Source organism: Monodelphis domestica, chromosome 1 (assembly GCF_027887165.1).
Source record: "Monodelphis domestica isolate mMonDom1 chromosome 1, mMonDom1.pri, whole genome shotgun sequence".
NCBI classification, from domain to species: domain Eukaryota; kingdom Metazoa; phylum Chordata; class Mammalia; order Didelphimorphia; family Didelphidae; genus Monodelphis; species Monodelphis domestica.
This window is the reverse complement of record NC_077227.1, coordinates 507,781,086-507,805,431: the sequence shown is the minus strand read 5'-3', so window position 1 is coordinate 507,805,431 and position 24,346 is coordinate 507,781,086. Positions and strand designations below refer to the sequence as shown.

General features: G+C 41.7%; 1 protein-coding gene across 1 annotated transcript in view; it reads right to left on the bottom strand.

Moving 5' to 3' along the window:
- The window catches only part of SLC13A3 (solute carrier family 13 member 3), an 83,020-nt gene extending 63,767 nt beyond the window's left edge, over positions 1-19,253 (bottom strand). Inside the window, exon 1 of the mRNA XM_001379372.3 lies at positions 19,077-19,253. Coding sequence (XP_001379409.2) covers positions 19,077-19,187 — 111 coding nt within the window. The 5' untranslated portion in view covers positions 19,188-19,253. The remainder of the gene's footprint in view (positions 1-19,076) is intronic.
- Positions 19,254-24,346: the final 5,093 nt, after the last annotated feature.

The window sequence follows — 24,346 nt, the reverse complement described above, 5'->3', positions numbered from 1 at the left end:
CATAATCTCCAGTCCTGATTTCTGTATCTATAGCTCTTACAATCTATAGGATGTCTCCACCTGAATACTCTATCACCATTTCAAACTCAACATGTTCAATATCTAATTTGTTCTTCTTTCTTCATTATTTTTGCTAGTAGCACACCACCATTCCTTCCATATTGGGCTTTTGTTTTCACACCTTCATTTCTCAAGGTAGAGAACATTTATCATCATCTCATTTCTCCCCTTCTGCTCTTCCAGAGAGTAGCCCCCTTTTAGCAAAGAATAAAAAAGTGGGAGAAGAGTTCGTCAAAACTTAGAAATATTGAAGAAAATCTGACATCACATACAGTGTTCAACCTGCAGTCTCCCATCTCTACAAAGACATAAGAGGATGTGTCTTCTTCTCTTTTCATTTTCATTTCAAAACATTTGGTTTTGATCATTTTGTGATTTTTCTTTCCATTTGCAATGTTGCATCAGTGAATATATTGTTTTCCTGGTTGTGCCTTCTTCGTTTTGCATCAGTTCATAGAAATCTTCTCATGCCTTTCTGAACACATCAAGTTCATAGTTTCTTATATGGTTCATTGTATAGTGTCCAGCCTGAAATTTGGAAGACTCCTCTTCCTGAGTTCGAATCTAACCTGAGACACTTACACTGTGACCCTGGGCAAGTCACAACCCTGTGGGCCTCAGTTTCCTCATCTGTAAAATTAGCTAGAGAAGGAAATGGCAAGCTACCTCAGTATCTTTGCCAAGAAAACCTCAAATGGGGTTAGGAAAAGTGAGGCCACCACTGACAATTGAATAACAACAAACTGTTGCAGTACTTTCACTTTCACAAACCACAATCTGTCCAGTCAATTCTTCAATTAACAAACATTTACTTTGGTGCCAGTTGTTTGCTATTACAAAAGTCCTGCTATAAATATGGTGAAGAATTGGGCCTATTCTTGTTTGCTTCTTTGTGAGTATGTTTCTAAGCATGAGATGCTGGAATCGAACGATATGGACATTTTAATCATTTTCTTCACAGAATTCTAGAATGATGGGGCCAATTCACAATTCCAGCTATAGGTCATTAGTAATTAATGCAATGGTGTGTTCATTTTTCTTTAATTTCTCTACCTTTAACTGTTCCCATCTTTTATCAGCTTTGTTAGTTTCCTGAGCGGAAGGTGAAGCCTTAGAGGGCTTTTTTTCTTTCTCTTATAAGTTATTGGAGCATTCTTTCATATGGTTGTTAATCTTTTGAAATTCTTTTAATAACCGTCTGTTCATATCCATTGACTTTTTCTTTCAAAAAACAGCTTTTTCATTTATTCATTAGTTGTCAGTATATCTTAGCTATCAGGCCATTATCAGAGGCAGTTGATCTAATATTTTTTCCAGTTATTGCTTCTCTTCTTTACCTACTGCATTAATTTTGTTCATACAAAGACCTTTCAATTTCATGTAACTGAAATGACCGATTGTATCTCTTGTTACAGCCTTTATCCTGTTTGGTTCTAGTCATAGCTATGAACAGTTCTTGGTTTCTCTTCTAATTCTTCCATGACATAAGCTTTATCATTTAAGTTAATCTTTGACTCTTTCTTCTTCCTCATTTCTCATATCTAATCACTTACAAAGATTTACGAAGGAATATCATTCCTACTACTTCTTAGCATCCCTCATATCGGTCTCCTCTTCTCTATTCTTGCCGTACCCACCAAGAATTAGCCCTCATGACCACCCATTTTAGCTATGAGAGTAGCCTTTTGACAAGACTTTCAACTTTTGCTTTCTACTTTGGTACATCTTTTAAGAGATACTTTTGCCAGATCTGATCATGTTACTTACTCCTCTGCTCAAAAATCTTTAGTGGATCCCTATTATCTTCAAAATACAATTCAACAAGAGAACAAATCTCTGTACACAGAGACTAATACATTGTGGCACAATCAAATGTAACAAACTTTTCTTCTAGCAGCAATGCAATGATCCAGGACAGTCCAGAGGAATTTATGAGAAGGAATGCTATTCACATCCAGAGAAAGAACTGTGGGAGCAGAAACGCAGAGGAAAAACATAGGATTGATCACATGGCTCGACAGAGATACGATTGGAGTTTTGGCTTTAAATGATCATTCTATTGCAGATATGAATAATACGGAAATAGGTTTTGAACAATGATACATGTATAACCCAGTGGAACTGCTCGTCAGTTCCAGGAGTTGGGGAGGGAAGAGGGGAGGGAAAGAACATGAGTCATGTAATCATGGGAAAATATTCTTAATTAATTTTTAAAATACAATTCAAGTTCCTCTACCTGGTTTTCAAATCCCTTCACAATCTGGCATCATTCTTTTTTTTTTTTAACCCTGACCTTCTATCTTAGAATCAGTACTGTGTATTGGTTCTAAGGCAAAAGAGTGGTAAAGTCTAGGCAATGGGGGTTAAGTGCCTTGCCCAGGGTCACATAGCTGGGAAGTGACTGAGGCCAGATTTGAGCCCAGGACCTCCCATCTCTGGTCCTGGCTCTCAATCCAATCCACAGAGCTACCCAGTTGCCCCCATGGCATCATTCTTAATATTCCAATCTGGGCTCCTATTTTCCCCTTCCATTTACCTGTAACTATTCTGTATATATCTCCTACTTATTTATATATGTATTCTTTCCCATTAAAATGTAAACTCCTAGACACTTAAAATTTTACTTTGTATCCCCAGTGCTTAGTACAGCATCTGCCACAAAGAAAGTACATAATAAGTAATACTATATGGAGAGAAATGAATCCAATTTATTAAAATACAAGTTATTCCCCAATTGAAAAATGGTCAAAGGATATGAATAGGTAGTTTTCAGAGGAAGAAATCAAAGCTATTTATAGTCATATGAAAAAATGCTCTAAATCATCGTTAATTAGAGAAATCCAAAGCAAAACAGCTCTGAGGAACCACCTCACTCCTAGCAGATTGGCTATTATGACAGTAAAGGAAAATGATAAATGTTGGAAGAGGTAGGGGGAAATTGGGACTCTAAAGCACTTTTAGTAGAGTTGTGAACTATTGCAACCATAATGAAGATCAATTTGGAACTATACCAAAAAGGCTATAATAACTGTGCCAACTCTATGGCTGAGTAACACGAGGTTTGTATACCAAAGGGACATTTTTTTTTAAAGAATGCTATCCACATTGAGAGAAAGAACTGTGAGAGTAGAAATCCAGAAGAAAACATATGTTGAATAATTTGTTTGTATGGATATATGATTGGGAGTTTGGGTTTTAAAAGATTGTGCTATTGCAAAAATGAACAATATAGAAATAACCCAGTGGAATTGCTTGAAAACTCTGGGAGGGGGGGAGGGAAAAACAAGCATCACGTAACCATGGAAAAATTTTAAAATAAAAATTTAAAAATATTTTTAAAATAAGGGAATATCTGAAAAAAGGAAAAGGACCCATTTTACAAAGATATTGATATCAGTTCTTTTTATGGTGGCTAAGAATTAGAAATTGAGGGAATATCTTTCAGTTGGGGAATACCTAGACAAGTTGTGGCATATGATTGTGGTAGAATACTATTGTGATATAAGAAATTACGAGCAGGATAATTTCAGAAAAACCTGGAAAGACTTACATGAACTTGTACAAAGTAAAGTGAGCTGAATTGGGAAAACATTGTACATAATAACAGCAATATTATACAATGATCAATTGTAAATGACAACTATTCTCAGCTGTGCAAGTATCTAAAACAATTCCAGATGACTTATGATGAAAAATGCTATCTACCTCCAAAGAAAGAACTAAAGGAAAGGGAGCACAGTGGATGGAGTGCTAGGGGTGATGTTGGAGGCACTTGGGTTCAAATCTGACCTCAGATACTTCCTAGCTGCATAACTGTGGGCAAGTCACTTAACCCCAGAGGCTTAGCCCCTTGTTTCTCTTTTGTCTTAGAAATGATACTAAGGTAGAAGATAAGGATTTTTTAAAAAGGAAGAAGAACTGGTGGAGTCTGGATGCAAATAGAAATATTATTTTTTACTTTATTTTTCTTGAATTGTTTTTGTTTTGTTTTTTGGTCTCTGTTTTCTTTCACAACATGACTAATATAGAAATATGTCTTGCATGACTGCACATATATAGCCTATATCAAATTGCTTGCCTTCTCAGGAAAGGGAAAGGGGAGTCAAGGAATGAGAGAATTTGGAACTCAAAAAAACATTTAAAAATTTTAGCATGTAATTGGAAAAAAAATTGAAAGAATATATTTCTCCCAGAGGTCTTCTGATCTCAACCTAGGCACCAAAATTGCTAGTCAATGCTCTGCCTCTCCATGAATTCTAGGGTCCAGTGAGACTAAGCCACTCTCCATCCCCCCAAAAGTACACAAAGATCTACTTCTACAGCTTTACTCAGGCTGTTCCTTACAATGGAAATGTCTTCTTTCCCCCTTTTCTTTGTTGAATTCTTTAAAGTCCAACTCATCCCATCCAGAAATTCTTGCTTAATCAACAGCAATATTTCCCCTTGTACCTCACAAACATTTTATAATATACAATATATTAAATGCAGTGTATATAATGTGTTGTATTATATACATTGTACATAGTATATAATATACAGATTATATAATATACAATGTAGTATATTGTTATATATTATATGATTCACATTGCCATATATAATGTATATTATATGCAATGTAGTACATTGTCTATTATATACAATGTGTACTACATATACTGTATTATATTATGTACAATGAATATACTATATCCACACTGTATATAAGTGTGCGTGTATACATTGTAGATTATAGTTCCCAATGTTTGTGTTTTGTCCCTGTTAGACTGTAAACACTATGAGGCCAGAAACCATGTCGTAGCTAAATTGATGACCCTGGAGTCAGCGAATGAATATTTGTAGCATTCCACCTGGTCTGCTGAGAGCCCAAAGCCTCTGTGTTCCAAGCTCTCTTTCAGTTCAGACACCCCATGATCCCGCACTTTGGCGGCCCGCGGGGACCCAGCCTTGTGTGCTGCATACTGATCCCTCTAGGTTGAATCCTTTACGCTCAGCGGGTTCTCATGCAATTCTGTGCACGGCGTCCTGTTTGGCTGGATTATGAAATGGGATCTTACTCCCTGGAGGGGGAACAGCAAGCAGTCACTTGCTAAACAGTCAGGTGTCCCCATGAATTAAGCAGGCCTATTTACCCTTCGAGCTGGGACCCGGGAAGAAAGTAGAGGATTGTTTACGAAAGCGCAAGGAGCTACAGGCCCTGCGACCAGAAGGGGTAGTTGAGATGCGGACACAAGGAGTTTCCGCAGACTTTTCCGAGTCTGGGAAGGTCCAAGTTCTTCCTCTCCCTAGCCCCGGGGATGTGGTATGTAGGAAGAGGGACAAACGCTCCTGCCAGCTGGTAGCTGCCCTCCAGGGGCAGCCCCACGAAGCCCAACTTTCTCTCATCTCACCTGCTAGCCACCCAACCCCTAGCTCCTCTCCAGCCCAAACAGACTATTCTCATCTTCGTAACTTTGTCCACTCAGCTCTCTACGACTCTCCATCAGACTGGGAGCCCTTCGCAAGGGCAGGAACTGATTTTGCCTTGTTTCAGGTCCCGGGGGATTGTTGTAGGGGCTGGCACACGGTAGGAACTTAGTAAATGCACACTGCCTGCCCTGGAAATACCCCCCAGTCTCTGCGTTCCTCCCGAACCGGTCTTGTTCATCCTTTACCGCCAGCTCAGTCACATTTCCAAGGTTTTCTCTGACCACACTGGCCTGGAATCATTTTGCTCAGCTTTTTCTGACTCCTTCTTCCCCATACTCATTGGGCACAACTAGAATGTGCGGGGGTGGGGGTGGGGGGGAACCAAAACCTAATAGAATCATCGGTGTTGGCATATTATGGTGGTCCTAGATTATAAATTCCAGGAGACAAATGCCAAGCCGATGCCTAGCACCTGCCATAGACCTGTGAACTTGGGATCAAAGCCTCAGCAGGAGAAACCTCCCAGGTTATCCTATTCACCCCTTTAGTTCACAGGTGAGAAAGCTCTGATCTAGACTAGTGAAATGACCTTCCCAGAGTCACACCAGGAATAAGCACCAGAGAAAAGACTTGGAACCCAGGCTCTCTGACTGTTCTTTCCTTAATATCCTATTGCCTCCCCTCAAAGAAGTAAATATTGTTGTTCCATCTTATATTACAATTCTAATCGTTTTATGGATGTGCACAGTCTTCCCTGCTGGAGAGTGGCAGGAATTTTGTCAAAGACCTTTGTCTTCCCTATACAGTTGAGCAGAAGGCTGAGTGCCAGCTCTATATCCATCATCTAACTGAATTTGAGAGAGTCATGTTCAGTAATCAGGATGAATAATTTCCTCATCAGTTTGGGGATATTGGGGACAACTAGTGATAAAAACAAGGCTCCATTTACATAGGTGACCATTCACTAGGAGGGGGAGAATGATACTATTCAATCTGCAGTAGTGTCAAATTAAATTAGAAATTATCTCTGTGGACGCATATTGACTTGGGAAACCACAAATTAGCATTTTCTACATTGTATTGCATTTTTATTTATGTTTTCAAACATTCTTCAATTACAGAAATTTTGTGGCAGGAGACTGATATAGAGGCTGGATGGGGAACCTGGCAACTTGACTTTTAATCCTGGCTCTACTGTGGACTGAGTGACTTTGGGCAGGTCCCTTCCTGTCTCTGCTGCTGTTCATTCCTCTGTGAAAGGAGGAACTTACACCAAATGTTCTCTATCCTCTAACATTGTATGAGTTAAGGCTCAGCTTGGAGTTGATTGCCTTAGAATCTAAGGGACAGCGGGAGAGAAGTCTAATTCACTGCATTTTGGACCCCTGATAGAGTTATTTTAGTCTTGCATCCCCAGCAGGGTGTGGGGTTCCATCAAAGCTGGAATCAAAGGGTTCATCATGAAATGGAATTTATTCACAAGAGTAAATCCTGCTATTTTCTATCCCAGCATTAATAAGCCTGTATCTTAGAACATGGAGTATCAGAGCAAGAAGTCATTTAGACCCTGTTTATGGAAGAGAAAACAGAAGCCCAGGCAAGAAATGTGATTTGTCTAAGGTCCCAAACGATAAAACTAAGTCTGTGACAAAAGGGGAAGGCTAACGCAATCTGGAGCATTCACACTCAAAGATGAATTTGTGGCTGGATGTGGGCCTGAGAACCAAACATTATCCTAGAAGAACTGGTCCTCTTCTCATCAGATCAAAGGCTAAGCTTTGGGCTTAAATGGAATCCAACTTAGAATCATAAAATGTCCAGAATGAAAAGGGCCTTAAAGGTTATTTAGCTCAACTTCTTCATTTTACAGATGGGAAAACTGAGGCTCATACAAGGGAAGTCATTTGCCAGAAGTCATTTTAGTGAGTTAAAGCCTAAATCAGGACTAGAACAAGATCTAACAGGTCCCAGTCCAATGCCCATGCTATATCCATATTTGAGTTAGAGAGAGCTATAATGAACATTTTTTTTATACTTAGGGCAAATAGCTCAAAACATGCTCTAAAATCAGTTTTTAAAAACAAATTTATCAACTATAAGAGAGTGAGAGGGTTACTGTGCAGTCACCATTGAGGAGCCTACTTCAAAGTTGGGGGAATGAAAAATGGGGAAGAATATTTAGAGGAAGGAGTATGTCATACACTAGCCTCCTAATTTAACTTTTTATTCTTGGCAATTAGGTACTAAACTCAACCATTTCTATACTGATGAAGAACTGCAAGTACAGTTGGCACACTCTAAATTTCAGTGCCCTAAACAAGGCCTCAGGTGCCCTGACCTAGTTTTGCAGTTGAGTATTTAAAAAGCCAAGAAGAAGTAGAATTTGTTTCCATGCCTATTGATACTATTCACCAAGATAGTCACCTAGAATGTTAGAACTAGAAGATTTCTCTTTGTGATACTCTAGTCCAGTGATGGCAAACCTTTTAGAGACCAAGTGCCCAAATTTCACCCTCACACCACATGTGAGCTGCCCCATTACCCCAGACAGGGGAGGGAGGAAGTGTTCCCATTGAGCTGCTGGGCAGAGGGGTGGATGATTTGAAAAAAGGCACAGTGGAGATGTAGAGGAGAGCAGCCTGCTCTGGCATGTGTGCCATAGGTTTGCCAATATAGCTCTAGCCCAAGGATTCTTTTTTTTTAAACCCTTACCTTTTGTCTTAGAATCAAAAGAATGGTAAGGGATAGGCAATTGAGGTTAAGTGACTTGCCCACAGTCACAGAGCTAGGAAGTATCTGAGACCATATCTGAACCCAGGCCCTCTGAATTCCAGACCTGGCACTATGTGGTAACTAGCTGCCCCTGATTCAAAGATTCTTAACCTTGATCATGTCATGGATTCTTTTGGCAGCCTGGAGAAACCTAGAGATCCCTTGTCAGAATGTGGTTGCTTTACTGTTATTTTTGCATTCAAAATTGAAAAATAAAGATGTAATTTTTTCCCCTCTAAGTTGACAGTTGCCCTAAAATCTATCCACAGTTCCTGATGAGAACCATTGCTCTACTTCAACCATGTCATTTTATAAGGAAGAGAACAAATGACAAGAGAGATGAAGCAACTGGCCCAAGGTCACATAAGAAGAGCAATCACGGCTGGCACAGAAATAGTCAGTAGCAAAACCAGAACCTGGACCAAGGTTCTCATCCAAATCCACTACACAATAGTAATAGACAATTAATTGATCAACAAGCATTTTTTATCAATCAATCTTTACTTTTTTTCTTGAAAATATTTTATTTTCCCAATTACACATAATAATGTTTTTCAACATATCTTTTCTGAATTTATAAGATCCAAATTGTCTCCCTCCCTTCCTTCCCTCCCCCCACTCCTAGAGATGATAAGCAATTTGATCTGGGTCACACATGTATTATCATGAAAAATATATTTCCATATTGGGCATTTCAACAACCATTTATTATCCATCTACCATCTGCCTGGCATTGTGCTAGGAGCTGCATGTATCTATATAAAGACAAAAAAAAAAAGAAATCATTCCTGCCCTGGTGGCTCCTTTTCAGTAGTTTAATATTGGTTTTAGATTCTATTTCTGCAACACACCAAAGTAAACTTTGGGTTAGGAACTGCAGAGACATCTCAGGCATGACAGCTGAACAGCTAGCAGGACTCCCATTTGCCTTAGCATTTCTTTGTCCCATTCAAGATGGAAGTAAGACAGGAGAACACCATGAGTTTCTCCCCCTGCCTGTTCTCACTTGTGGTGCCAATCATGCCTCACACATCCAAAGCTCTGCACTCTCTTCTATTCAGATCTTAAACTCCCACACAGGTTTGCCAAGACCCCCCCACCCTGGACTTCTTTCCTTCCCCCACACCAAACCCATTGCCATTCTAGCTTCTAACTTCCCCCTGTGCCAGGACACACAATCCTGCCCCACCTCCCCTAGCACCTTCTTCTATTGAAGACCTAGGGTTGCCAGCTTCTGTCCTTCCTACCCCCATCCTACCTCGAGCCCAGCCTGGGGCGAAGGCCAGACTCTTTTTTACTCTGTGTCACAGAAGGAGAAATAGAGCGCCCCAATCCCCCTAGCTGCCAAAAAACAGATCTGGGAGAGGATTAGACCCAGAAGCTTTCAACGTGGGAGTGATTCCATCAAAAAAGGGAGTATCTGAAGATGGCCTCAAATGCTCCTTTTTTTAAAATCAGCAATGGGCAGCTAGGTGGCCAGGCCTGGAGTTGGAAAGACTTGGGTTCAAATTTGGCCTCAGACACTTCCTAGCTGTGTGACTCTGGGCAAATTACTTAACAACCGTTGCCTAGCCTTTGCTTCTCTTCTGTCTTAGAATTGATACTAAGAAGAAGGTAGGGATTTTGGAAAATAACAAAATAAGATAAAAATAGTTACAACAATAGCACAGGTGGAATACAATGAAAGGAGCCAGAAGACCTAAGTCTGACTCCTGCTTAGATGCCTATGAGCCATGTGACCTTGGACAAGTCCACTAAATTCTCTGGGCTTCAGTATCCCCATCAATAAAATGAGGACATTGGCCTAGATGGCCTCTGAGGTCTCTCTCCATATGGAGATCTGGGATCCTATGATAAGCCTCCTTAACTTACTGTTATTATTTAACATGTTTGCAAAGTCCTCTACAAAGTAAGAACACGACTGGGAAGAGCTGGAAGAGATCATTTAGTGTGACTTCCACCTCGCAACCTTGGTAGGATTGTATGCTTTGGGCTATAATATGATTGACTGATTGATTTTTAAAGACTCTTACCTTCTGTTTTAGTCCCAATTCTAAAACAGAAGAGTGGAAAGGACTAGGTAATCAGGGTTAAGTAACTTGCTCAGAGTCACACAGCTAGGAAGTGGCTGAGACTGGATTTGAACTAGGGTCCTCTCAATCCAGGTCTAGCACTCTATCCACTGTGCTATCTAGCTGTCCTCTAAATCATAGGATTGTAGGTTTAAGAGCTAGAAGGGAATTTAGGATTCATCTAGTCTGACCTCTTCATTTTGTAAAAAAAATGGAGGTCTCAGGAAGTTGTCATATTTCTAAGGTCACACAATAAGTGATAGTGACTAGATTTGAACCCTTTGAATCTAGTGCCCTTTCCATTGTTCTATATAGCCTCTACAAAGGTAGTTTAAAAAACATTTTCCTTACAACACGGAGATAGTCAATACAAGTATTGTGGCATTTTACAGGAGTGAAAACTGAGAGACAGAAAAGTGGAGAAAATTTCCCAGAGTTCCCTAACTATAAATAAGTGTAGTGTCAAAATCAAGATTCAAACTCAGGCTCAGTCTTCTTCCTCCCATAGCATAACCCTGTCTCTTTAAGAAGGCAACAAATATTTATTAAGCACCTACTATGTGTCAGGCACTGTGCTAAGTGCTTTACAAATATTCTTATTTGATCCTCACAGCAATCTTGGGAAGTAGATGCTATTATTAACTCTATTTTACAGATGGGAATACTGAGGGAGAAAGAGCTTAAGTGTCTTGCCTGAGTCACAAATCTAGTGTCTGAAATGATATTTGAACTCAGATCTTCCTGAGTCCAGCACTCTTTCTAGTGTTCCTCTTTCACCAGTTCCCTGGTGATTGCCTCTGTAACAAATACATGCATCAGCCAGATTACTAATAAAGTTATTCGATTTGAATTCTTTTTTTCTCTCTGTGGACTTCCTAGAGGGAAGTTAGGCTGCTAAGGAAATGTAGGCTGGTAAACTCGGGTTCCTTATTTGCAAGGGTGTCATTTATTTCCCCAACTTGTACCTTCCAAGACAGTGAAGTTCCCAGGCTTGCAAGCACTTCACATCATCCCCTAGTGCAAACTCTATCCTCCAGCCAAACTGGCATAGTCCCTTTCAGGCAGAGTTAAGGCACTCTTTGTAATGAAAGCAGGGTCTCCTGGTGAGATGGAAACTTGCAATCTCAGCATTCCAGCCCGGCATCCCACTCTATTTCCATCCCTGCTGACAACATTCCCGAGTTAGGACATAATGTAAGAATTGTTCCCCCTGGTTCAGTCCTAGAGTCTCTGCTCTCACAGTCCTGCATTCTGGCTGGGGGGGGGGGGGGATTGCCAGGGCGCTGGGGCAGGCCATAGGAAGGTAAGGTTGCCCTCAGTGCCATTTACCTCAAAAGGTTTCAAACCTATCCCTAGAAGGGGCTTGTCATCTGCAGATTTCTCTGACCCTGTTCACATTTCCAACTTACACTTCCCTCCTGGAGGACCAGTTACATTCAGTGTCTAGTTTAGTGTGCTGCTTTGGTGTCCAGGGACCCAAATTCAATTCTTAGCTCAGCCAAGTGGCCTTGAGTTTGTCAAATGCCCAATGTAAACTTATTTCCTCCCCTATCAAATAGGTATAATATTAATTAAAAAATAATAACCCTAATCTTCAGTCTTAGAATTGATACTTATTGATTCCAAGACAGAAGAATTGGCAAAGGCTAGACAGTGAGGTTAAGTGACTTGCCCAGGGTCACATAGCTAGGAAATATCTGAGGTCAGATTTGAACCCATGTCTTCCTAACTCTAGGTCTGGCTGTCTATCCACAGTGCTATTTAGTTGCCTCTGGACTAATATACACTTGCAACAACTTCACAGAGGTCAGTCAGTTAACAAGCATTTATGAAGCATATGCTATATACCAGGCACTGGGCTAAGTCCTAGGACTACAAAGAAAGGCAGGAAAGCATCCCTTTTCTCAAGAAGCTCATAGTCTAATGCAATCCACTCTAAATAAATAGAATGTATGTGTATAACCATGTATATTCCATATAAACTGGAGATCATCTCAGAGGGAAGGTGAGAGCCTAAAGAGAGATCAGGAAAGCCTTATCATAGAAGGTGGGACTTTAGCTGGAGCTCAGAAGAATCCAGGAGGCAGAGAGGAAGAAGGAGATGGACAGTGCAATAGCCTGGAGTCAGATGGAGAGGCTCATTCAAGTAACAGCAAGAAGGCCAACACCACTGGATCACAGAGTACCCAGTGGGAACTAAGGTGCAATAAGACTGGAAAGGTCGGAAGGAGCCAGCTTCTGAAGGCTTTAAAAGCCAAATGGATTTTTATATTTGATCCTGGTAGTAATAGGGAGTCATTGGAGTTTACTGAGAGGGCAGGAGTATGTGACATGATCTGAGATCCACTTAAGGAAGACCTGAAGACAGTATATTGTAACCTGTAGAAAGGTATATAAACTTGACCTATTGCCATGATTATTCTTTTTCTTTTTAACTCATCTTCTGTCTTAGAATCAATATTAAGTACCTAATATTCTAAGGACATGGTAATTGAGGTTACCTGAGTTGCCCCAGGTTACACAGCTAAGAAGTGTCTGAGGTCAAATTTGAACCCAGGTCCTCCCAACCTCCAACGTGGTGCTCTAGTCACTGTGCTACCTACTGCCCCTACAATTATTCTTTAAATGGCATTAGGCAATATGGTATTCTTGATGTCCCTAAAAGGCAGACACCAGTGAATGCCACTGGGGTGAATTGTGTTACAGACTCATGACTACCCCAGATTTAAATAGCAAAAGAGACCCAAAATCACCATATCCTGGTACAATGGATTCAGGAGTCTATAGACTTGGAGCATTTCAGCTAAAAGAGGTTTGAGAAGGATTCTTTTTTTTTTAATTAAACGTTCTTTTTTTTTAATTTAATGAACACACAAATGGGGTACGTATCCATATGCAAAGAAGGGGGGGAGATTTTATGTTGAAGTTTTCACTCTTATTTGATTCTCTTATCTACAATTTACATATAATAAATTCAACATGTTACTGTCAGTTCTTAAGTTTCTTGTGTGTGTCGTGGACTCCTGTGACGATCTGATGAAGCCTACAGACTCTTTCTCAGAATTTATCGTTATTGTTGAGTTGCTTCAGTCATGTTCTACTCTCCGAGACCCCATTTGGGATTTTCTTGGAAAAGATAGTGGAGTGGTTTGCCATTCCCTTCTTTAGTTCATTTTATAGATGAGGAAACTGAGACAAATGGGGTTAAGTGACTTGTCCAGGGTCATATAATTAGTAAGATTTGAACTCATGAAGATGAAATGAGGAGTGGAGATACTGGATTCAAATCTGTCCTCAGAGACTCTCTAGCTGTGTGACCTCAGGCAAGTCACTTAACTCCAATTGTCTAGCCCTTACTACTCTCCAGCCTTGGAACTGATACTTAGTATTGATTCTCAGATTGAAGATAAGAATTTTTTTTTTTTTTAAACCAACAAGTTTCATAGCCCCAGCTTAGGAATACTTGATTTAGACTAAGCCCTTCATTTTTCAGAGAAGGGAATGGAGGCCCAGGGAAGTGACTTGTCTAAGATCAATTGGATAATAACAGAGTTAGGATTTGAACTCAGGTCCTCTGACACCAAATTCAGGACATTTTTACTAACACTACTGAGCAATCTTGTTTGTTCAAACACATTTATTTTCTTCTTCATTCCTTGTGCAACTTTTTTTGAAGGTAGCTGGGCAGGGATCATCATTATAGATAAGGAAACTGAGACAGAGAGAAAATGACTGACCCAAAGGTATCAGTAGAGAATCAGTAACAGGGTCAGGATTTGAACCTGGTACCTATGACTCTTAAAGTTGTGGGGGGTTTTTATGCCCCCATGACAACAAGGTCCCAAGAAGGATGCAACCCAATAAGCTCTACCACTCAAACCTGGCCCACATTCTTTCCATCATCTCGACTTCTCTTTTGATTCTGCAGACATTGCCCAAATATGGCTTTGCTCCTGCTGCTCTCTGCCCTCCAGTGGATCCCAATGCTTCAATCAATCAACAAACATTTATTCAGTGCTTATGGGAACTATGCTAGGTATCAGGGATGGATCAGATAGGTGCCTAAGTGCATATCCTCAAGAAGCTCATAATCTTTCAAGGGAGATAACACGTGTATTAAGGAGAACAGACAAAGTAAAGAAAGAAAATACAAAAGAACTTGGGGAGGGAGGATAATGATAACTGGGTGGAGAGGGGGAAGGGAGGGAATCAAGAAAGACTGTATCACTTCATAAAGCACAACCTGATTGAACTGTGCCTTAAGGAAAAGTAAAGAATTCTATGAAGTGGATGGAAAGAGGGAGGACATTCTAGACATGAGGGACCGGCAGTGCAAAGGCACAAAGATGGGAGATGTAATGTCCCATGAGAAGAAAGAAACGTCCCTTTGGCTGGACTGTAGAGGGAGGGGAAGCCTTGTGGCTGAAAAGGGAGGCTGTAGCCAGATTGCAAAGAGCTTTAGAAGACAAATAGGAGTTGACATGACTTTTTTCCCAAAGCAACAGAGAGCGCTACTGAAATCTAATGAGCAGACTGACACAGTCAGACCTGCACTTAAGAAAAATCATATTGACAATTATGGAAAGGGTTCAATGCCCACCACTTCCTTCATTAAGTTTTCCTGGCCATGCTAGACTCCATTTCCCTCCCTTTCTTATAATTTAATTGGTTAGAACCAATCTAGAATCTTTCTCTATTTCCCAAATGTCCATCTTGTCTAGCCAGGAAGAGTACAAGCACCTTGAGAGAAGGAAGTGTCTTCTCTTTCTCCATATTGCCCACAATTTGGCCTTGCGCAAGACTGCACATATAGAAGAATTTCAGGAGACACTCGCTTGACTTAATTTTCCTTCTATATACTCAAAATGTCATTTGAAAAACTATCATAATTTTCCCTGCTTCCCCAGACCAAAAAGAATCTGTCTCTTCTTTGAATTCATACTGTATTTTTCACTTACCTGTTTATCATGGCCTAATTTGTATTCAATGTGTTTATGAAAGTATGTGTGCTAGCAGGAAGAATGCCTTGGCTTCGAGCTGACATGGGTTCAAATCATACTTCTATCATATACTAGCTGTGTGATTATGAGCTGGTCACTTGAACTTTCAGACGCTGAGCCAGCTCTCAAAGCCAGACAATTCTCTGAAGTACAAAGGAGTTATCATCTACGTACCAAAGTAATGACAGGTTCAGAGCACTACACAGACACACAAAACACAACACACACACACACACACACACATCAGAAATAATGCCCAAGTTCCCTGAAGGCAGGAAATATATCAAATCTTATGCCAACTAGCCCAGTACCTTGTATGCCAATGTCTTAGTGCTTTAATAAATTTAGTACACAAAGACTTTTAGAATAATCTTTATTTGTTGTTGTTATTCAGTCATTTTTCAGTCATGTCTGACTCTTTGTGATCCCATTTGGGGTTTTCTTGGCAAAGATACTGGAGTGGTTTGCCATTTCCTTCTCTAGCCCATTTTACAGATGAGGAAACTGAGACAAATAGGGTTAAGTGACTTGCCCAGCCTCACACATCTAGGAAGTGTCTGAGGCAGAATTTGAATTGAGGCAGATGAGTCTTCCTGACTCCAAGCCCAAAACTCTATCTAATGCACTGTCTAGTTTCCCAACAACTCTGTATAGCAGATACTTAATGGATATTTCCAGAATTAATGCTGAATAACATTAAGACATAGTCTCTGACATCAGATAAGTCTATTCTAGAAGATAGAGCCTATTTGTTCCTTAAAAATCTACATTTACTGTGTTCAGATCCAAGTGAAGATAAACTCTTCTCCAGTACTCTTCTCTTGCCTTAAATTTTAAAATAATGCTTAATGCATCCTTCCTTTATAATTTAGAATGAAAAGTACCACTTTAATGGGATTAGGTTGGAATAGTGTAGGGGGAAGGGAAGGAAAATGAAAAAGAAAAGAGTAGAAATTGAGGGAAGAGAATGAAAAAGAAGAATGGAGAAGAGAGGAAAGTGTAGAGGAGAGGAGAAATCAGAAATGAGAGGAGAAACTGGGGTGAGGGGAAGAGAAGAAGAAAGGAGGAAAGAGGAGAAAATAGGGGAAAGAAGAGAGTGGGAAGAAAGGAGAAAGGGGAGAAAGTGGAAGGCAGAGGGGAAAGAAGGGAAGAGAGGGGGAGAAGAAAAGAAGAGTAGGAGAGGAAGGATGATATAGAGGAAAGGATAAAAGATAAGAGGAGTAGAGAAGAAAAATAAGAGAGGATGGAATGGTGGAAAGGAGGGGAGAGGAAAGAGAGAAGAGATCAAAAGAGATGTGAGCAAGAGGACAAACAGAGGTAGAGAGAAGAGAGGAGAAGAAATCAGAGAAGGAAAGATGGGGGAAGAAAAGAGAAGGCAAGTGGAGGAAAGAGGAAGAGAGAAATAGAGGAAAGGGGAAAAGAAGAGAGGAATAAAGGGAGAGAAGTGAGAAGAAAGGAGAGAGAAGAATAGGAGAAAGAAGAGTGGAGAAGAGGAGGCAAGCAGTAAGGAGAGAAAAAGGAAAGAGGAATGGAGAGGAGAAGAGGGGAGATGAAAAGGGAAGAACAGAAAGGAAAGAGGAGGAAAGGAGAGAGTGCTGGGAAGAATAGGAAAAAGGAGAAAATCTGCTAAATATCCATCCATGTATTAAGTATCTGTGCTGCAAACCACCAAACAAAACAGTTTTTTATCAGTCCCTTCCAAATATTCTGCCTTTTCCCCCCCCCAAACTGCACAGTTCATTCATTAGTAGAGGAAATAAAGAGCTCTGGAACTCACAACAATTTTCTTTCTTCTCCACAAATAACTGGAGCAAGAAGTGTTGGTGGACATAGCTTATTGGAGTCAATGGTGTTTATGGCTTCTCACTGGTAAAAGTTAGATCAACTTCCTAAAGTTCTTCCCATTTTACAAAATATGTCTTTCACAACAGTTCTGTAAGATAAATTGTTGGGTCCTTGGGGAGGGAGAAATCCAGGCCTGTCATTTCATTGGTGTCACAGGGTTCCTGAGAGGAGGAACTCCCTCCACTAGTGCAGATTAGCAACTCTTCGGCAATGTATAGTCTTGGTTGCCTTAGACATGGAGAGAAAAGGTGACTTATCTAGGGAAAATTGGATAGAAAGTGTGAGATCTGACTGATCTTACTGACAGGTTAGTTCTTTTTCTGTGCAAAAATTATCATCCCCATTTTACAGATGAGGAGATTGAGGTTTGGAAAGGTGAAATGATTTGCTCACAGCTAGCTAGTATGAGACACATTCCTATTAAAATGTCTGTTAATAAAGTCTATCCATTTTTGTTTTCTTTATGTATCATTCTAAGTCCCAAGATAATCAAAGGGGAATTTCTTCTGCTGAGGCCCTCCTGAATCCACCTGACACTGTCCTCAGATGAACAAAAGTTCCCTTCCCTTCCTGAAAGAAGGATCTTTCTGGGAGTCAGTCTATCAAACCTTCTGGGGTCCAAATGAATCTGTTCCAAAGAAGTTAGGAGGGCTAAGAAGATCAAAGTGGGAGTCAGAAGATGAGGATAAGGTGGTTTCTGATGTTAAGTCCAAAAATGTCTAAATAGTTTCTGCTTAGGTGACAATGGACTCAACGGACTCAAATGTGGAGAGAGGATGGTTTGAAAGGGGTCAGAGTTGGGGGTTGGTTAGTCCCAACGTTGAAAGATAGATACTCCAACCCCAAGGTGTAGGTGGCTGAAGCCTGAGCACTAAGGAGAGATACTGATGGGAGAGAATGGGAGGAACCCCTAGAAACAAGTGTGATAAAGGGGTTATTTCTTCAGAGGGCCAGAAATACTGAAGATGAATTGACCTAGCAAGTAGAGGCAATTTTATAGCATATAACATTGAACTGAGTATGAGAGGAGTTAGGTGAGTAATTTTCCCAAAGCAAGTGGGAGCTGGATTGACAGGGAATGGGAAGAGATTTGAAATCAAATTAGATCACAACTGGAGAAGCCTTTAAACCAACAGGCTCTGGAAATTTATTACCATTATTGTTATTGATAAAATAAAATATCTTCACCCCCCCCAAAAAAAAAGAAGAAGAAAATTTGACTCACAGCCTCATTTCATAAATGGGGAAAAGAAGGTCTGTTGAAGGGAAATGACTGCCCAAGGTCACACAGCAAATGAAAGGCAAATCTGGGACTAGAACCCAGATCTCCTGACTCTCAATCATGCCAGTACTCTTTTCATCATTCCAAATCTGTCCAGAAGAACCTTTCCCAGCAGACAACTCCCTCCTCCCCCCAAACCCTTACCTCCCAACAAGCTTCGGGGATTTCCCCAGAACTCCATAAAACAGACCCGGAACCCAGGGGCTTCTCCCATGCAGAGACGACCGAGCTTGACGTGTATGGGATGAGGAGAGCGATGACAGGAGACAGAACAGAAAGACAGAGGACAGAGAGCTAAAGAGAGGAGACACTGAGAAATCGTTCAACATTCGGAACAGAAAGAGGTAATGCGTTCTCCCTGGAGAAGGCTGTCTGCTTACTTCTGGGATTCCGGACTGGGGAGGGCAGGAACAGGGAAGGGGGAGCACCCTGGAGAGGGCACCCTAAGCAAAGGAGGAAGAAGGACGACAGAGAACGCAGGGAGCCCAGGGCGACTTGCCCGCGGGTCTGACGCTCTCACTGAGCTGTCCCCGGGGAAGGGACACGCAAGTTGGTCCACCTGTGGCGGGTGCCAGAAAGGACGCACGCAGGCTTCGACGCCCCGGGCTGGGGACAGAGCTTAAAGACCGTCGTTACCTGGGGTGGGAGGCTGAAAGGGATGGGCAGCAGCACCAGCGGAGTGGCCAGCAGGACCAGCAGACGCCGGATGCACCACAACTTCGTGGCCAGCGCCCCAAGCGCCGCCATGGCCCGGCAGGACCCAGACCAGGGGCCCGACTGAAAGCGGGGCGGGTAGCTGGAGTGGGGCGGCCACCCAAGCCGCGGCTTTATGGCTGGGGGGAGGGTCCGCGGGGAGGAGGGGTCTGCGCGGGGGCGGCCCTGGCCACAAGCTTCCCCGCCCCCTCCTCGCTCCTTCCCTCCTCCTACCCCAGGGGCAGCAGGTCCCTACCAGAGGAAGCAAGCTGGAAGCGCCCCGGGGCCAGAATTTCTAGTACTCCCCAGTGGGATCCTCAAGCATCCTTTCAGGCCAATGAAAGTCTGAGAGCTTGGAGTGGCCAGGTGTCGCGGCGCCAAAAAGATCTGGATCGGGAATTCAGAAATCTGGGTTCAAGTCCTAGCTCCGACTTCGTCTTATGCTGTGAGCAAGTCTCTGCGCCTCAGTTCTTCTCTCTGTAAAATGGAGCTAATACCTTCCTCTCAAGGTGATTGCTACCAGACGAAATCGTAGAGCTCAGAATGCTTTGTAACTTAAAAAAAAAAAAAACGTCCAGGATAGGGGATGTCGCTGGTGTGGTCATTCCTCCACCACTTACTAGATCGCAGCCCCTCCGAGCCTTCTATCTACGGGAGTTCTTTAGGATTTAAAAATGTATAAATGAAGGGAAATTTTTAAAACCACTCCGGCACTTAGCTTAAGTTCGCTAGCTCTACCAGGAAAGCGCAACAACATGGACTTGTGAAACTAAAGTCACCTTCTTGCTGCCAAGAAAGTTCGGAAGACGACTATATTTTAAGGAAAGCTTGTTAAACGTCGTTATTATCCGTCCTAGAGGGAGCTACCTAATAGAGTTTTATAAATCACAGTCTTTGGGATCTGGTGGTTGGATCTTCCCGTGGCTTTCAGAGAAATCGCCTTCACAGAATTTCAGGCTTCTCTCAAGAAAAAGAGAAAGAGGAAAATTCCTTTCTCTCAATAGGCTTCTCTTTTCATGGTTGGGGGTGGGGAAAAAAGTGTTGGTAGGGTCATTTGTTTACCTTTTAATACCCAACAGTCTGGTCCCAACCTTCCCCACCCACCCACCCACCCAGTAAGTATTCATTACCCACCAGAGGTACTAGGTGTATAGAGCTACCACAAAGGGGCCTAGGGCACTTGGGGAAGTTCTACAGGATTCCGTGTTCTGGCTTGTGGCACTGGGTTACATCAGTGTAGTAGTTACTTTGGGGATTGTAATAATTTCACTAATAGCTGTCATTTTTTTTTATCAAAGGTGAGAATATACAGATTGGTTAAAAAAAAAAAAAGCCGATAGTATTTCCCTTCCCAAACTCTGCCATCAAATCAAATCAGTCTTCTCTTTTCCCCTCTCTCCCCACCTTCCATCTCCTAACTCCATTCCTTTGCCCCAGTTATCCCCTAACCTCGGGGATAAAGTTCCTTCTTCTAAAGGAAGCCTTTTCTGATGCTCCCAACAGCTTCTGCCCTACCTCCCAGGCTACCATGAATTTATAACGTGTGTATGTATTTACTCATTTTATGTTATGCCACCTATATTTATTGTTGTACATGTTTTATGGTTGCTGTATGAGTTTATTGCTGTATATATATATATATATATATATATATATATATATATAGGTATATGTGCAGCTAGGAGGTACTGTAGCTATATCTGAGTTCTGGGCCTGGAGTCAGAAAGTCTCATCTTCCTGAGTTCAAATCAAAGACTATTTAAGTGACACTGGGGAAATTATTTACCTCTGTTTGCCTCAGTTTCCTCATCTAGGCAAATCACTCCAGTACTTTGCCAAGAAAGAGAATGATACAACTGAATATCGACTGGAAAACAATAATGTTGGCTATATTTATTATTTTCTGCTCCTTTAGAATGAAGTTCATTGCAAATAAGTATTTTTCAGATTCTTAGTACTCTTACTTCTAATGCCTAACATAGTACATAGAATATAGTAATTATTTAAACACTTGATTGATTGAATGAATGAGGTGAGAAACTAACTATTCAAGTGAAATGGAAAGACCACAAATTTGAAGTCAGAAGGTTTGAATCCCAGCTCTGCCATTTGCTATAATGAGTGGCATTGGGAATGTCACAACTTCTCTGAGCCTCAGTTTCCATAATTATAAAACAAACAAATGGACTAGAGGATCCTTTATAGCTTTGAATTTATGATCTTTGGGGAAAGAAGACCTCAGAGTACCTTAGAGGAAAGGGAGATGATGAATCTTGTCAGAGATTAGAGATCGGAGAGTTGTCAGCTTTCTACAACAACCAGAAACAAATGTGAAAGAGATGGCCCCCCACCCTAAGAAATATTCCAGGAATAAAAATGTTAATTACAATTGTTTGTATAATACTTTGTAGTATTTAGACTCCTTTCAGGATGCCATATTGATATATCTGATGTAGTCAGAAGAGATGTGATTCTCTTCCTTTTACAGACAAGAGAAAAAAGGATTAATAGAACTGGGACTGGAAACCCAAATAGATTAATCAGGTTCCCCATCACCCAGCAAGTTGGAGATGGGAATAAAAAGTTGACCCCAGGTCCTCTGACTCTAAGCACAGTGCTCTTTCTAGATTTCCTTTCTTACTCAGTAATGTCTTCTACATTGTCTTCAGGGGTGAAGAGAGGTCTTCAGGATCCTTGGAAGTCTCTTCCAGTACAATCCCAACCTAAGCCCCCAGAGTGGAATTAAACCATGGCAGAAGAACTGCCCTGGGAAAGAAAAGGTTTTAGCTCCAATCATCATCATCATCATAATTATAATCCTAATAACTAGCCTGAACCGGTCTTCCTGCTTCCAGTCTCACCTTTCCACTCCCAGCCTATCCTGTACATTGATGCCAGATTAATCTTCCTAGCACAGTACTCGGATTATATCTCAACCCTGGTCAGATACCTTCTATGATTCCTACTGAGGCTGGAACTGTCAGAGAAGCTGGAGAGGGGAATCCATTTGCACTGGATAACCCTCAGGGGTTTTCCTCCCATTCCTTAGGGCTTAGACTTCAAGGACTCTACCAGCTAGCCCCAAACTACCTTATTTCATACTACTCCTTACTATGTGCCCCATGCTTAAATCCAATGGGTACCCTGACTGTTCCTCAAATGCCTCTGGTTACCCCCTAGATTCACTCCAACTCTTTCCTGGGTTTGGAAAACCCTTCCTCTCCTACTCTTTGTACCCTTCTAGGCCCAGCCCAAGTCCCTCCTCCTTCAAGGACCTTCCCTGATAACTCCAGCTCACAGCGATATCTCCTACTTCTTTGATCTCATTCCTATACTTGTTGTCTACACACTTCTTTGGACACTTAACAAAAGTCATCTGATTTCTTTTAGTTATCTTTTCACATGTGTGTGTCTCATCTCCCCAATTAAATTATAAGTTACATGACGGGTAGGGCCTGAATTTGATCCCTTTCTGTATTTCCAGGCCAGCCATGGGACTTTGTGCACAGTAAACAATCTGATCCAACAAACATATAGTAAGAACCTACTATGTGCCAGGCACTGTGCTAGGCACAAGGGATGAAAAGACAATGATTGAAACAATCCTTGTATTCAATTTACATTTTTTATCATGCAAAACACATCCATATGGGTTATTGCTGTAAGAGAATACTCATATAAAACCCAACCCCCAAAATAAAACTGTAAAGAAGTTAATGTGAAAGGCAGTCTGCTTCGATCTGCATCCATCCAGCTCCCACAGTTCTTTCTCTTTGTCACAAGTGCTTCAGAATAGCCCCAGATCACTGCACTGCGGAGAGGAAAGCCTTTCCCAGCTGATCTTCATATAATATTGCTGTTAGTGTATGACGTTCAAGGAGTTTACTTTGTAATGGGAGAGACAAGCGCACATGCAAGTATGTGCAAAACATATATATAAAGATGTGTGTGTTTAATCATGTCTGATCTCATGACCTCCTTTGGGCTTTCCTTGGCAAAGATACTGGAGTGGTTTGCCATTTCCTTCACCAGCTCATTTTACTACAGATGGGGAAACTGAGACAGACAGGGTTAAGACTTGCCCAGGATCATCTAGCTAGTGTGTGAGGCCAAATTTGAACTCAGGAAGATGCCTTCCTGACTCCAAGCCCAGTTTTCTCTGCACTGGGCCACCTAGTTGTCCATATAAAGAGAGTAAACACAAAATAGGTAAATAAGAGGCCATTTGGAGGAAATGGAATGGGCTGTTGGTGGGGGGGAGGGAAATATAAGCCACGGCACCCCTTTTTCAAGACAGTCTTGAGAATCATAGAGCATGGAAGGTCAGAGCTGAAAAGGATGTTAGAACATGAAACTAGCATGTCACAGCTGAAAGGGACCTTCAGGATCACTTGATCCAACCCTGTTTATTTTGCAGGAAATGGATGCCCAGAGTAGATCAGTAACTTGCTTAGGGTCACACCGGGACTATAGCAGATCTAAGACCCAGAATTCCAATCCCCTGCTACTCCTCCCTCCAGAGCAAAGGGCCATCTTGGTAATGTCCCCTTCAGCCTCCTGGGCTGGGCACACACCCCATGCTTCTCTGAGACATCCAGCCCTGCACTGCAGCTGTCATTCCCATCCAGCCTGTGCTTCTCCCTTGCCCACCTGCTTTAAACCTCTCCTTCCTCTCCCCCCCCCCCCCCCCCGCCATGTCTCTGAAAGATTAAGGAATGGGAACAGATAACCAGTTACAGTAAAAGCTGTTGTCATCAAAGGCTGCAAGAGACACCCAGGGTTCAGGCAAACAAACAGCCAAATACCAAAAACGAGCCCTCCCAGGGAGCAAGTCATAAAAGGAGAGGCAGCTGTTTGGGGGTGACCAAGCTCCCACTTACGGAGCAGTGCTCTCTTCCCAATCCCTTGGGGGTCCTTGGGGAAGTTAATGATTATGATATGGACCAGCTGGAGAGCCACATGCCATTGTCTGAACCACTGTCATGTGTAACAGAAAGATCACTGGCACTGGAGCCAGAAGTTGTGAGTTTGAATCCTACTTTATTATTTTGGGGATGCATGGAAATGGGCAAGTCCCTTAACTTTTCAGAGCGGAGACTCAGTAAAATGGGGATGAGACGTGGCCATAACAGGGTGAATAAAGAATGGGTCTTGGACTGAGGGGAGGGACAAACTAGGTGACTAGATGGATGGAGAGTCAGACCTACAGTCAG